The sequence below is a fragment of the Dasypus novemcinctus genome, chromosome 17 (assembly GCF_030445035.2).
Source record: "Dasypus novemcinctus isolate mDasNov1 chromosome 17, mDasNov1.1.hap2, whole genome shotgun sequence".
NCBI classification, from domain to species: Eukaryota; Metazoa; Chordata; class Mammalia; order Cingulata; family Dasypodidae; genus Dasypus; species Dasypus novemcinctus.
Window position 1 is genome coordinate 44353944 of NC_080689.1, and position 13724 is coordinate 44367667.

General features: G+C 33.7%; 2 protein-coding genes across 12 annotated transcripts in view; one reads left to right on the plus strand and one right to left on the minus strand.

Annotated features, from left to right (window-relative positions):
- Nucleotides 1-13724, plus strand: part of LOC101432256 (prolyl-tRNA synthetase associated domain-containing protein 1) — a 34609-nt gene that overhangs the window by 16925 nt on the left and 3960 nt on the right. The window contains exon 3 of one of the 2 annotated variants that reach the window (XM_058278593.2): nucleotides 7730-8311. In XM_058278593.2, the coding sequence (XP_058134576.1) occupies nucleotides 7730-8289 (560 nt within the window). In that variant the 3' untranslated portion in view covers nucleotides 8290-8311. Of the gene's footprint in view, nucleotides 1-7729; nucleotides 8312-13724 lie in introns of those variants that run through there. The other variant, XM_058278594.2, reaches the window with a different exon arrangement.
- CCDC88A (coiled-coil domain containing 88A) overlaps nucleotides 1-13724 on the minus strand; it is a 157663-nt gene that overhangs the window by 13529 nt on the left and 130410 nt on the right. For 6 of the 10 annotated variants that reach the window (XM_058278587.2, XM_058278591.2, XM_058278586.2 and 3 more), the window contains exons 23-26: nucleotides 7062-7207; nucleotides 3986-4078; nucleotides 3638-3852; nucleotides 140-223 (exon numbers count right to left, since the gene is read on the minus strand). In XM_058278587.2, the coding sequence (XP_058134570.1) occupies nucleotides 140-223; nucleotides 3638-3852; nucleotides 3986-4078; nucleotides 7062-7207 (538 nt within the window). The remainder of the gene's footprint in view (nucleotides 1-139; nucleotides 224-3637; nucleotides 3853-3985; nucleotides 4079-7061; nucleotides 7208-13724) is intronic. The other 4 variants (XM_058278592.2, XM_058278590.2, XM_058278589.2 and 1 more) reach the window with 1 other exon arrangement.

Sequence of the window (13724 nt, forward strand, 5' to 3'; positions counted from 1 at the left end):
CTCCAGCTCCTTCTATTACAAGAAGACTGCACTTTGTCAAATGAGAAAAATGGCACAGTCCAGAGAAAGGTTAGTGAAAAATTAGTAATGGAAGCCAGTGTAGTCATTTGAAAGAGGCTGAACTGTCATAAAGTCTTACACATGGAACGACGGTAGCAGGCCTTCATTTTGTCTTTATCCTTCGGTCTGTTCCTCAAAAAGGGCAGTCTTTTCAGTGCAACCACTTTAATGTCAGAGCATGAGGAAAAACAGAAACAGGGAAATGAAAGAAAAAAAAAGGGAGAAGAACAGATGGGAGTTAAATGTTGAAATTAAGGACAGAAATGAATGTTTGAGTTTAGCTATGTATGCTATACTAAAGCTATTATTCTCATGCTGCTGAGTGATAATGAAATATGAAATATGTACTTTGATACTTTAAAATACTTGGAAAAGCACTGAAGACAATGATGAGGAACATATTTGAAAGCCTGGAATGGCTAAAGTTCTATAAAAACAGGCACTGATTACAATTACTTTCAGAGGGAACAATTTTTCTAGGTAAGTTGTGAAGTTATACCTTTAAAATTATGGATATTGGTAGATAACAGAGTATATATGAAAAAATATAAGGTTTTCAATCTATTTTCTTTACCTTTTAAAATGACAAGGCTTTATTCTACAAAAAATTTAGGAAAATGCATAGTCTACCAGAGTATTTTAGAAATACACATCAACAAAAATTGGAATGGCTAAGCAATACTTAAAACAATCCAAAGAAACTTCTAAAAAACATATTAATAACTCATTACTTTCTTAAGCTTTAGTGAAGAAAATAGGGAATTAATTTCTTGGTTTAAACTAAATTCTGATGTATTATTTAGCATCACCATGGAAATATACATTCTTTCTTTCTAGTAAGAGTCTTTCTAAAGAGGAAATAAACATTTTGCAAAAGGCTGGCTGGGAAAAAGAGAAAAGGAGTATTTTTGTCAATATAAGTATTAGCACTGAGCTCCAATAAGGCAAAAAGATAAGGCACCCCAAGAGCAAGCAAAAAGGAGAAAAATATTTATGTATAACATTTTCTGATATTCTGAAGGACGAGTTTATTAAAAAAGAATCAAAGGGAATACTGTTTAAAAAATTTTTGTGAATGAAAGTTAGGATTACCACTAAAGTACAGGAGTAATTGGAACAAAAATAAAAATGCTCACTAGGTCACTAACCACTCAAACTACATTCTAATAAGATTTAAATGTAACAAATTGTTATACCTTTGTGGAAATGCAATTTGGGAGCTAGGAAAACAATATGCATAGAGACTTAAGAACATACTATACACAGCCTTAATAACTATGCTCTTTCTCAGGGTTTGCCATCACCCTGTAAATAATCAAAGCTCTTTTAGACAAGCTGGTAAGTATCATGCATTAAAAAAGGTACAATGGACATGTAAATTTTTAACTTATTTATTTGAATTGCTATTAGGCACAGATATGATTCATTTAAGATTTTAATTTGATCTATTTCTTTTCTAGCTTGGTAAATAGAGCCATTTTCAATGATTTAAAAAAAAATGAACTGAAAAGCAATGTAAAAATGGACACTTAGCTAATACAAAGCTGAGTGGTTGCAGCATGCACATGTTGTTTTGCTTAGATATTTTTTTTTCTTTGTTCTGTTTTCAACTGTTTTCCAAAGACTGTTTTACTGGCAGATATATACACTTCCAAAATGGACAGGATAAAAGGAATTTTGAATTTGCCAGGGCAGAATATGATCCTCCTTATGGCAATTAGTGTATAGATATACAATGTCCTTTTCCCAAACCATACTGAAATTAAGGGTACATTTGTATATGTTGGATTTTGTATTTTTAAAATTCTAAGACTGAAAAATTATAGGAAAGGAGAATGTCACTTCCTTCTGGTTCTTATTCTCCAGCAGAGTATGAAAGAGTGATAGATTTATACTTAAAATGAACAAGATGGCCTCAGAAGAGACAACTGTGTATTTATAGCATGTTCCTCTGTAAATATCTTCTATTAAGAAAAAATTAAATACACTCATTATCATTTCTCATTTAATAACCTGTCAGATATTTTATATCTAAAGGTAGCAGATAAAACTTGATAATTATCTCTACAATTATTCAGAGGTTTCACATAGGTTTCGTGGGAAAGACTGGACTTGCAAAAGACTTGGAAACGACGTGGGTGAAGCGGTTGAGCTCCCGCCTCCCACATGAGAGGTCCCGGGTTTGGTTCCCAGTACCTCCTGAAAAACAAAAACAAAAAACAAAAAACAACACAAGCAAAACAAATGAAGTAAAAAAAAAAAAAAAAAAAGCAAAGCAGGGAAGCCAATGTGACTCAGTGGTCAAGTGCCGGCTTCCCACATACAAGCTCCCAGGTTCAATCCCCGATCCTGACACCTCAAAAAAAAAAAAAAAAAAAAAGAAGCAATAATCTTAAAAGGAGATACAGAATTAAACCACTTTTTTAAAGATAAAGATATACATATAGGTATACATGCAGACATTCTAGTATTTTCTATCACTTACTTATAGATTCTAGTTTTTAAGCTGCTATAGAAATATATCCTATAGTATTTCATCTCATAGCCTAAAATCCTGTCTTTCTCCAGGGGTCAAAACATTGTGGAGCTTTTGAGTGCTTTGAGAGTTGCCCATATGAAAGTCTGTTCCATGGGGAAGAAGTAATTGTTTTTGTTTGCCATTTACTTCAAAATAATGGGAAGTGTTTTGTTTTTTTTTTTAAATTTAGGAACTCTGGTGATAGTGTGAGCAAGTTTAAAATATCCTGTTTACTTATTTTATAATAACATTGATAGTAGTCAACTTCTTGAACATCTTCAAAGGCCCTAGTGCTGAATAATCTTTTTTTTTTCTTTTAAAATACACTTCTTTAGGCTTATATTTTGCTCTTACTGTTTAGCTAAGCACACTTGTAATGAAAAAAAAAGGGCAGTGAATTGTATAGGTATGTTATGTGACACTTCCACATTTGTAATTAAATCAAATTAAATCTCAAGTTTTTAAACAAACTTATATCTCCCTACCTCTCTATTTTAATAGGTTCTTTATCAAGAAATTCCTCAATAATGTAAATTTTAGTTATTTCTAAATCATTGAATACACCTTTTTCAAATTCATACCTATTTTTCTTTGCTTCCCCCACAATGGAAACTTTATTCCAATTTGACACAAACTATATGAGGAAATCATCATTATAAAATGCCTTAGTATTCTGATTCAATTGTAAATAATTATGAAGATAAAAATCTTATATATCTCAGTTGCTCCTCACAACTACACTGTGAAAGGTAGGGAATAAAGGTAAAAGGATTGGCTATGTAACTGAACTAGCAAGTGGCCAAGGTAAAGGTATTCTGGTTCTTATTTCAGTGTTCTTTCCACTACAATATTTTACCTTCCTAGCCAAATGATGGTATCTCTATGTATTGTATGTCTCTCAAAACAGACAATAAAAAAACCCAGACAATATAAAAAAAGAATGTGTTTGTGCACTATTGCAATATGCAATGGATTTTATAATCACACAGAGTTAAAAAGAAATGCTATAACCCAAAGGATTAATATGTTTTTAAAATGTTTAAGTGTTTAAGCACTCACTGCTGCTTTTCTTGGTCCCCAAAGTTTGGCCATCTTCTAAAGAGTTTGAACCTACTGAAGAACTATCTTGACTATCTTGATGGGGGAGCTGAAGAAATCCTTCACTGGAGTCTGAGCGGGTGGGTGTTAATGTTAAAGATTTCTGACGTTCCCGATTAATATCTTTTTTAGATTTAATCAGTTTTCTCATTTTTAGAGTAATCCAGTTGCCTCTCCTAAAAAACATTTAAAAAAATACTTAGTCTAAAATTAAACATATACATCCTCCACAAAACTAAAATCCTTAACACATAATTTACAATTTTTTTTTGTTCAAAGTAAAAATTCATAAAACGTGGTTAATGGTACCTTCTAGGAGGTGATGGGTCATAAAATTTGTACTGATCCATAATTTTCTCTTCCAATTTTTCCTTTTGTCGTCTCAATTCATTTAATTTATCACTATAAAAATAAAGATTACATTTTATGAAACACATCACAGTTTGTATAGCTACAAATGATACTTTTTTATGTCTATGATCTAACTTATCTGCAAAGCATAAATGAACAAAGATATCATGATTAACAACTAAGAGTTCATTAGGTGGTAACAATGGGATTTTTTTCTGTTTCACCTTTTCTTTAAGCTTGCAATTTCCTTAAATAAAGACTAAGGGATTAAAAGTTTCACTTTTTCAAAAGAATTTGTTTGAAGAAAACTTTCCATACTTCAGTGTCATCATAATGGAATCCTCTCAACTTTCTTTTTAAAATGCTATTAAACATATTTTATTAACATTAAGTATTCCTCTATTCTTGGATCTTTAGTATCCCAAATCATTTTTGGCATGAAGGGTAATTTATTGTAATTTATATAAACAAACAAATAAAAGGGTTGGCTATTTAGATTGCTTACAATTATAGATATAGTAAATAATACTGCAACCATATCTTTATGCAAATCTATTTTTTTCTTTTTGGTGAAATTATTTAGACTTCACTGATTTGACAGAGAACAATTTCCTGCCTCCAGCAATGTATGAGTTATACTAGTTTTACCACATCCTAGTCTCAATCTTTTGTTCTTGGTAGTATGTATTATATATGGAAACACCAAAGGTCATAGAACAAAGTAGAGTGAACTCTAAAAATACTGCAATGCCCAAAATACTATTTATTCAACCAGCATTTAGTGATCATTTACAATGAGCAAGGCATGAGATATATACAGATGAATAAGTAGCCCAGCTCTGTTTGTAATACAGGAGAGATTTTATATACACACACACACACACACACACACACACACACACAATATTATAATCCAAGTCAGTAGCAGTGCCAAAATAAAAGAACTGTGGAAGTACAACAGGAGCTTATAAAAGGGAAAAAACTTCCATCTGGGAAGAAGAGGCCAAATTAAATAGGCTGCAAAAGGAAAGGAAAGAATGCTAAATTAAACAGGTTAGCTTAAATGTAGGCTGAGGGGAAGCAGTAGAAGGGTCTCAGGTTTAGATTTTGCTCAGTAGGAAACCAGACATATTGAAGGGTTCATCACAAAGTGAAGTTATAAGATCTTTGCTTTAGGTATTGTAACCCAATGATGGACGAGGATATATCAGAAAGGATGGAAGTAAGAAAATAGGAGGCTGATGGGGTAGTCTAGTTGAGAGGGATGATTTAGGGTGGTGGTGGTGGGAACCGGAAGGAACAGATTTGAGATACACTATGAAAGAAGATGCTTTGAGAATAGATGTTGCCAATGGTTACATCACAGTGCAAATTGCAGATTGCCTACATTTTTATTATTGATTAAATGCTTGAACATTAAGCCTATGGAGGAGTTGGCAGTTGAAAAGTCGATGGCTATAGTAGAAAAGGCCATAGCACTCAATTTTTTTCTCCTTTTACCTATTGAAATATCACTAAGAACCTCCAAATTCTCAGTACTACCTGTCCACTGGCCTACTGCTAGGACCATGTGACAGATGCATTCAACTAGAAACATCTAACATGTAAGATGGATAATTCAGGAAGTAAAATGGATATGCTAATATTATCTGTATTTGGAAGTCAATCATACAGATACAATTACTGAAACCCTGGGAATGGAATAGGTCAGCAAGGGTCAGAAGAGTAAGACAACAAAGTTTTGGATAATGTCTCTGCCTTAGGGGCAGGAAACCCAAATGCCAAGAGCTTTATATAAACTCAGTGCTTCTTAAGCTAAAATATCTCAAATGGCAGAGGAAAGGCATACATACCCTGAAAGGACTGAAGGTGTAGTCCTTAGGGTCTAACCAGAAATGTGAAATTTCTTTCAAGTTTTTGCATTATCTTAAAAGTTCATGTAAATCTGCATTTTGCTCCATGTTACACCTGTGTATTAATATAAATATAATATTCCTTCCCCAAATTTTGTGGTAAAATTGATGCTTCAGAAAAAAGCATGATGCATCTTGTGATTTCTTATGTGCCCTGGCTCACCATCATGTACATCTAGTCTGAAAGATGCAGACATACATTATTTCATTTAATTCCTTAGGATAACTCTGGAAGTAGGTGCTGTTATCTCTATTTTAGAGAAGAAATTAATGAGCAAAGAAATAAAGTTACTTGCATATGGTTACATAACTAATGAATGGAAGAACTGGGATTTGAACTAGGATATGTCTGATTTCAACATTGGTGCTATTTCTATTACATTGTGGCATTTCTCATTTAGAGGGCAAGGGGAAGAGAAGAACTTAGTAAAGGTGAAACGTGGTACAATATAAAGACTACTACTCACTAAACTGCGAGACCTCAAATCCCTGAGTCTTACCAGATTTTTCCCTTCTCAATGGATACACAACTTAAAAATAATCAAGCCTTCTCAATTCTACCTCTCAAATACCTCTTGTAGTTTGATCTCAACTACAACTGCTTGTGATTTCTTTTTTGATAGCTCATTCCTTGTCTCTTTTCTTAGACCCTCCAATCCATTCTTCAAAATGCTATCAGTGATTTAAAAAACAAAAAATGCAAATCTGATCATGTTACTCTCCCCTGCTCAAAATTTTCAGAAACTCCTCTATATGGTATAGAAAGACTTTATGAATTGGCTCCTGACTGATTAGCCACATCTATACTGCACCTTCCTTGGCAACTATGCTCCAATAATAACAGTTAAATTTTAGGTTCCACAGCACACCATAACACTTTCATCATACCTTGATGTTTTTGTACCTTCTGCTCTCTTTGTATTTTAAGTGTTTAGTTGTATTTCTCTTTATATTATTAGCTCACTAAGAGCAAAACCCATGTATTTTCATTTTAGTATTTCTGCCTGGGACCTAAGTACTAAAAAAAAATAGATTTAAATAGTAAATTTCTTCTGCCACTGGGTATGCCTATGATAAAACCATGCGTAATATTTCAGAGTGCAAAATTATTTGGTACCTACATGTATTGTCTTTGTTCAACATGAAAAAGATCCTTGCTTTCCATATTCTGCTCCAATAGTGTTCTGTTCTGTAGCATTAATGTCTGAATTTGATCTAGTAGATGTCGGTTTTCTTCTTCTAAGTTTCCTTTAAGTTGGCTTAACAACTGTTAAAATATCAACATTTATTTTTAAAAAATCATCAACAGAAATCACCTCAAACATTTGAAAAATACAAAGTATGTCACAAATACTTAAGTCTCTGCTATATAAACAATGGATGGTTGCACTTTGATCAGAACATAAGTGATTATTTTAGTACTAACAGCTACAGCACTGTTAGGTGCTATACATGTATTTTTTCTTGCTTAGTTCTCACAAACACTGGGTATTATATATAATAAATTATTAAATGCTTTCTGTCTTCAAAACTGTTCAATTTATAGTGAAAAAGCTAGATTCAAATCTATCAAATCTATCAAATCTAGTGAAAAAGCTAGATTCAAATCTCTGGTTTTCTAGTTAAATAGCCATGAAACTTTGGACAAGTTACTTAAGCTTTGGTTTCCTCATCTATAAAATGAGGACAAATAACTCCCAACCCCAGGATTTTTGCAGAGATTGTAATGAATGTAAAATACCTGATAGCATACCTACACTGTACTTAACACATCTTATTCCTTCCCCAGAAAGAGTTGTCAAGACAGCCACCACACCAAGGAACCGAGACTGTTTACAGCTGCAGGCACAAGCGTCCCATCCACCAGCTGTGTGGGATCAAAGCCCCCAAATGAGAGGTAGAGTGAGCATTGCCACCTCAGGGTCCTCAGGATGGAGGAATAAAATACGGATTAGAGTGGACTTTCTGGTATTCTACTACAAAATTATTATGACTCTAGCAATGGAAGAAATTATATCATTGATGTGGAGACAGTGGTCATGGGAGTTGGTGAAGGCAGGGAGAGGGAAAAGGTGTGACATGGGGGCATTTTTGGGACTCAGAGTTGTCTTGAATGATATAGCAGGGACAGATGCAGGACATTATATATCCTGCCATAACCCACTGAATGGACTGGGAGAGAGTGTAAACTACAATGTAAACTATAATCTATGCTGTGTAGCAGTGCTCCAAAATGTATTCATCAATTGCAATGAATGTATTGCACTAATGAAAGAGGTTGTTGATGTGGGAAAAGTAGGGGGTGTGGGGGATGGGGCACACAGGAACCTCCTATATTTTTTAATGTAATATTTTGTGTGATCTATGTATCCTTTAAAAATAAATAAAAAATATATTTAAAAAAAGAGTTGTCAAGAAACCTCAAAAATTTGTATATAGTTTCTATACTTTGATAAAGGGGAGTTAGCACCCTTGGACTGCTCTTTGCTCTGCAGTTAAAAAAACTGGAAATATGCTTTAGCTAGGTCAGAGGTTCCAGTAGAATGCAGATGTTTAAAGAAGTGATTCTCAAAATTTAGCATCACCTGTAGAGTTTATTTAAAAATGTAGATTCTGGACCCCAGCATCCACAACCAAGTCTGGAGTGAGGCCCAGAAATCTATATTAAAAAAAAAAAGTAAGGAAATAAATACCCTTTCCCAAAAGTAAAGATAAAAAGAATGAAAATATTATGAAAATTCACCATAGGTAGAGAAAAGCAGAGAGAATGCTACTATAAACACCCACCTAAATACAACTGTCAATAGTGTGCCATGTTTATCTATTTATCTATCTATACATGTTTTAAAATTTATTCTCTCCCCTTGCAGCTTGCTTGCTGTCTGCTCTCTGTCTCCATTTGCTACATGTTCTTCTGTGTCTGCTTGTCTCCCTTTGTTGTGTCACCTTGCAGTACCAGCTCTCTGTGGGCACAGACCAGCTTGCCTTCTCAAGAGGCCCTGAGATGAGAACCCAGGGCCTCCCATATGGTAGAAGGGAGCCCAATTGATTGAGCCACAGCTCAATATATATATTTTATAAAGGAAATGATACATGTGGTATATTGATTTTAAAAATGAATGCAGTTATTCTCCTCCTTCTATTTATGCTCTCTTACAATGTGACTTCACCTCTTCTCATCAAGAAGTGGAATCTATTTCCCCTCTCCTTGAATTTGGAAAGGCCTTGGCCCACAAGAAGGTGCTGGAACTAACAGTATGACATTTTCAAGTGTAGGGCTCAAAAGGCATTGTGTGTTTTTCACTCAGTCTTTTGGAACCTTGCTGGAGGGAACAGAGAAGAGTTATTCCAGCTGGGCCCACCCTAAATCAGCTAGCCCCCCACCTCCCCACCCTCACTTGCCAGCTAACTGCAGGTGCAGGAAGAGCAAACTATACCAAGGTAAACTTATCTGGGCCCACATCAGCACATTCACTCAGCCAAACCACAGACTCATAAACAAAAATAAATGATTACTGCCCATTGCCACCAAGGTTCCATGGTTGTTAAACAGCATTATTTTGTCAAAAGAAAACTGATAAAACATATACAGAGATAAGGGGACCAATTTTAAGTGTAGAGCTCGATAAATTTTCATAAAGTGAACACATGTGAAACCAGCACTACCCTTTCCCAAGGTTAATAAGTATCTTGACCTCGCATATGGTCTCTTTCCAAATCATGTTGTTATGACTTAGCCCCTAACCATGGGTGAACTTCTGCCCCAACTTGGGACAGTCTCTCCCTTGGATTTCCTAAACTGAAAATGAGAGAATCATTCTTTTTGGTGGCTGAAACTATGAAATGTAAAATTTATGAGCTTCCAGAAGTGGTGAGGGGGGAAAAAGTCAACATGCAGGGAAGGCAATGAAGCCTATATAAAGGGTATCCTAGTAGCATGTGAATCCCTGTTTCTAGTGGTTTATGAGGCCCAGCTACACTCAGAGGCCTCACAGTTCGATTTCCAACCCTTTCTTTGATTCCATGAACTGAAAAATTTGCCCTTTTGCCTAGGCAAGTTCAAGTTGTGTTTCTAACATTTCTAACTAAGAGCACCTCAAAATAAAACCAAAAAAAACTAATTCCCTTTGCTAAGGAGTATGTAGAATATTTAGCTATTCAAAAATTTTTAAAAAGTGGGGCGATCGATGGTGAGGATTAAGACTTTAAAATTATTTATTGCATGAATTATATAATTCAAAATGAAAAAAAATTATCTCACCAATCATTCCAAAACTAAATATGTTTTAATCTTTTAAAATTTCCATTAGGGTCTTTTCTACATGTATACTTTTTGTTTATAGTAATAAATTGATAACCTTTCTAAATCTTATTTAGTCAACATATTTCATATAATTAGGGATTAGAAATGGTTCAGCCAAAGCACTATACATTGGAGGTACAGAACTGGTAAAATCGTTTCAATGAACATGAGATTAATATTTTAACTCAAAGGACACAGACCCTCAAATAATTTTGAAATAGTTAACATAAAATGTCTTACTGTATTTATTCATCACGTTTTACAGGATGAAATTATTCATCCTAAAAGTTTTATATTACATTATTCATTATTCCTTTAACACAATTAAAACCATGAATTGGGTCAGGAACTACCTTCAATGGAGAAAGAATTTACTAAAACTCAGAGTTCAAGAGAATGGACCAAATCTGTACCTTTCTATGCTAAACTAGAATAAAGAAACTGATGTTCTGTATATCATCATAAAGTCAATAACCAGAGTTTTTCTTATAAATTACCTAATAGGAATGATGAGAAAGGAAATTTTCCAAGGAAGATGTTACAGAACTGGTATTGCACAAATTAAGGATTTTTATACTACACTGCAGTAAAATCTAGGTTAACATGGATTATTAGACACATTTTTTAATATTACTAAGAAAATTCATATTTTAAACTACGATGTAAGATGCATCCTGATTTGAGAGTTGTAAAAATGTGAAAAATATTTGAAATAGATGAAATATGGTAAATAGCTACCCTAATGATTTTAAATTATGAAATACAAAACTGCTTTTCTTATATCTGCCAAGGGCATTAAAAAAAAAAAAAAAAGACAAAATTAAGCATGTTTCAATATGTCCACTAGGAAAAATAACTAACATATAGATTACTGACTTAAAATCTTAGTTTTAAAATGTGCTGAGAGTAGAAAAAGTTGCTTTGGTTAACATATGGAAAATAATAAAAAACATAAAACAAGAAGGAAAAAGGAACTTTATGGAAATTAGAGCTCATATTTTCTCATTTTTTCCTGTTAGTCTAGCTAAGGATTTGTTGATTTTATTGATATTCTAAAAAAAAACGACTTTTGATTTTGTTGAGTTTCTCTGTAGTTTTTTGTTCTCAATTTCATTTATTTCTGCTCTAATCGTTATTTCTTTCTTTGTGTTTGCTTTGGGATTGGTATGCTGTTCTTTTTCTAGTTCTTTCTGGTGTTCAGTTAGGCAAATGATTATAGTTCTATATTCTTTTTTAATACAGGCATTTAGGGCTATAAATTACCCCCTCAGCACTGCCTTCGTTATATCTCATGAGTTAAATTTTTTCTCTTTCTGCTTTGCTTTTTTTAAAGTAAAATTTTACTGAAGTACATCATTCATATACGAACATGCATAAGCAATAAGTGTATAGTAAAAGTCATGAATTATAGAACCAGCAAATCATCACATAAGGCTCCCGCTCCCATACATCTGTCCACCACCAACACATTGCATTGTTGTAGGACATTTGCTTCAAACTATGAAAGAGCATAGTTAAAATATTACTATTAACTAAAGCCCATATCTTATATTTGGTGTATTTTTTCCCCCAACCCATGTGTCCCTTAAGTTTTGATAAGTTGTGCTATTGTTTTCATTCGTCTCAAGATACCTACTAATTTCTTTTGCAATTTCTGCTTTGACCCAATGATTGTTTAGGAGTGTGTTTTTAGCTTCCATGTATTTGCAAAATTTCCCTTTTGCTGCCTATTATTGGTTTCCAATATATGATCAGAGAAGGTGCTTTGTATAATTTCAATCATCTTAAATTTAATGAGAGCTTTTTTGTGACCCAACATGTAATATATCCTAGAGAAAATTCCATGAGCACTTGAGGAAAACAAATAACCTGCTGATTTTGGGTGTAATGTTCTCTATGTCTGTCAGGTCCAGCTCATTTATCATATTGTTCAAGTTCTCTGTTTCCTTGTTGATCTTCCGTCTAGTCATTCTATCTATTGATGTGAGTGGCATGTTGAAGTCTCCAACTATTATTGTACGAACGTCTATTTCCTCTTTCAATTTTGCCAGTTTTCCTCATGTATTTTGAGTACCTGGCTTAGATGCATAGAAATTTATAACTGCTACTCCTTCAAGGTGGACTGTCCCTTTTATTAATATATAATGGCCTCGTACAGCTCAGCTCATCTTTTTTTTTTTTTGCCTTTAAAGACTTTTGTCTAACACCAGGATAGCTATTTATCTTATGTTTGGTTACTGTGCATGAAGTATCTTTTTCCAACCTTTCACTTTCAGTCTTTTGCATCCTTGGGTTTAGGGTGACCAGTCTCCTACAGATAGCATATGGGATAGGTTATGTTTTCTTATTCATTCTGTCAGCCTATGTCTTTTGATTGGGCAGTTTAATCTGTTAACATTAAATGCTGTTACTAAAAAGCCATTACTTACTTCAACCATTTTATCCTTTGGATTTCATATCTGTCATCTTATTTTTGTCTGTCTTTTTACTCTTTTGGTTACTATTTCTGATAGTCTTCACTTCTATACTCTCTTCCAAGACTCTCTCTTTTGTTTTTTCTTCTCTGGCTGCAAAACTCCCTTTAGTGTTTCCAGTAGAGCTGGCTTTTTGTTTACTAACTCTCGGTTTCTGTTTATCTGTGAATATTTTAAACATATTGTCATATCTGATGGACAGCTTTGCTGGATAAATAATTCTTGGCTGGCAGTGTTTCTCTCTCAGTGCCCTAATTATATTACACCACTGCCTTCTTACCTCCATAGTTTCTGAAGGGAATCTATACTAAGTCTTATGGAACAACCCTTGTATGTGATGTTCTGCTTCTCCCTAGCTGCTTTCAGAATTTTCTCTTTTTCTTTGGCATTTGGAATTCTGAATATTGTGCATTTTAGGATAGGTTTATTTGGATTTACCCTTCTGGAATACACTGTGTTTCCTGGACATGTACATTCATGTTTTATATGATAGTTGGGATATTTTCAGCCATTATTTCCTTTAATACTGTCTCCTTTCCCTTCACTTCTCCACTTGGAATTCCCAACACATATATTAGTGTGCTTCATGCTATCATTCATCTCCTTGAGCCCCTGCTCAACTTTTTCCACTCTTTTTTCTCTTTTCAATTCCAGCTGTTCTATCCTCTACACCAGATTCTTTCTTCCATTATTTCAAATCTGCTGTTGTATATTTCTGTTCTTTTTAATTTCACTTATTGTCTTTCATTCTCATAAGACCTATTATTTTTCTGTTCACAGTTACAAATTTTGTTGCTTGACTAGTGTCTTCACAGTTACAAATTTTGTTGCTTGACTAGTGTCTTCTTAATGTCTTTTATTTCTTTAGTCATTTTGTCCTTCATCTCCATGATTTGATTTAGGAGATTTGTATTAACATCACTCATTAGTTGTTTCAAGTCCTGTTTCATCTGGAAGTTGATTTGTTCCTTTGCCTGAGTCATATCTTCCCTTTTCTTAGTATGGCT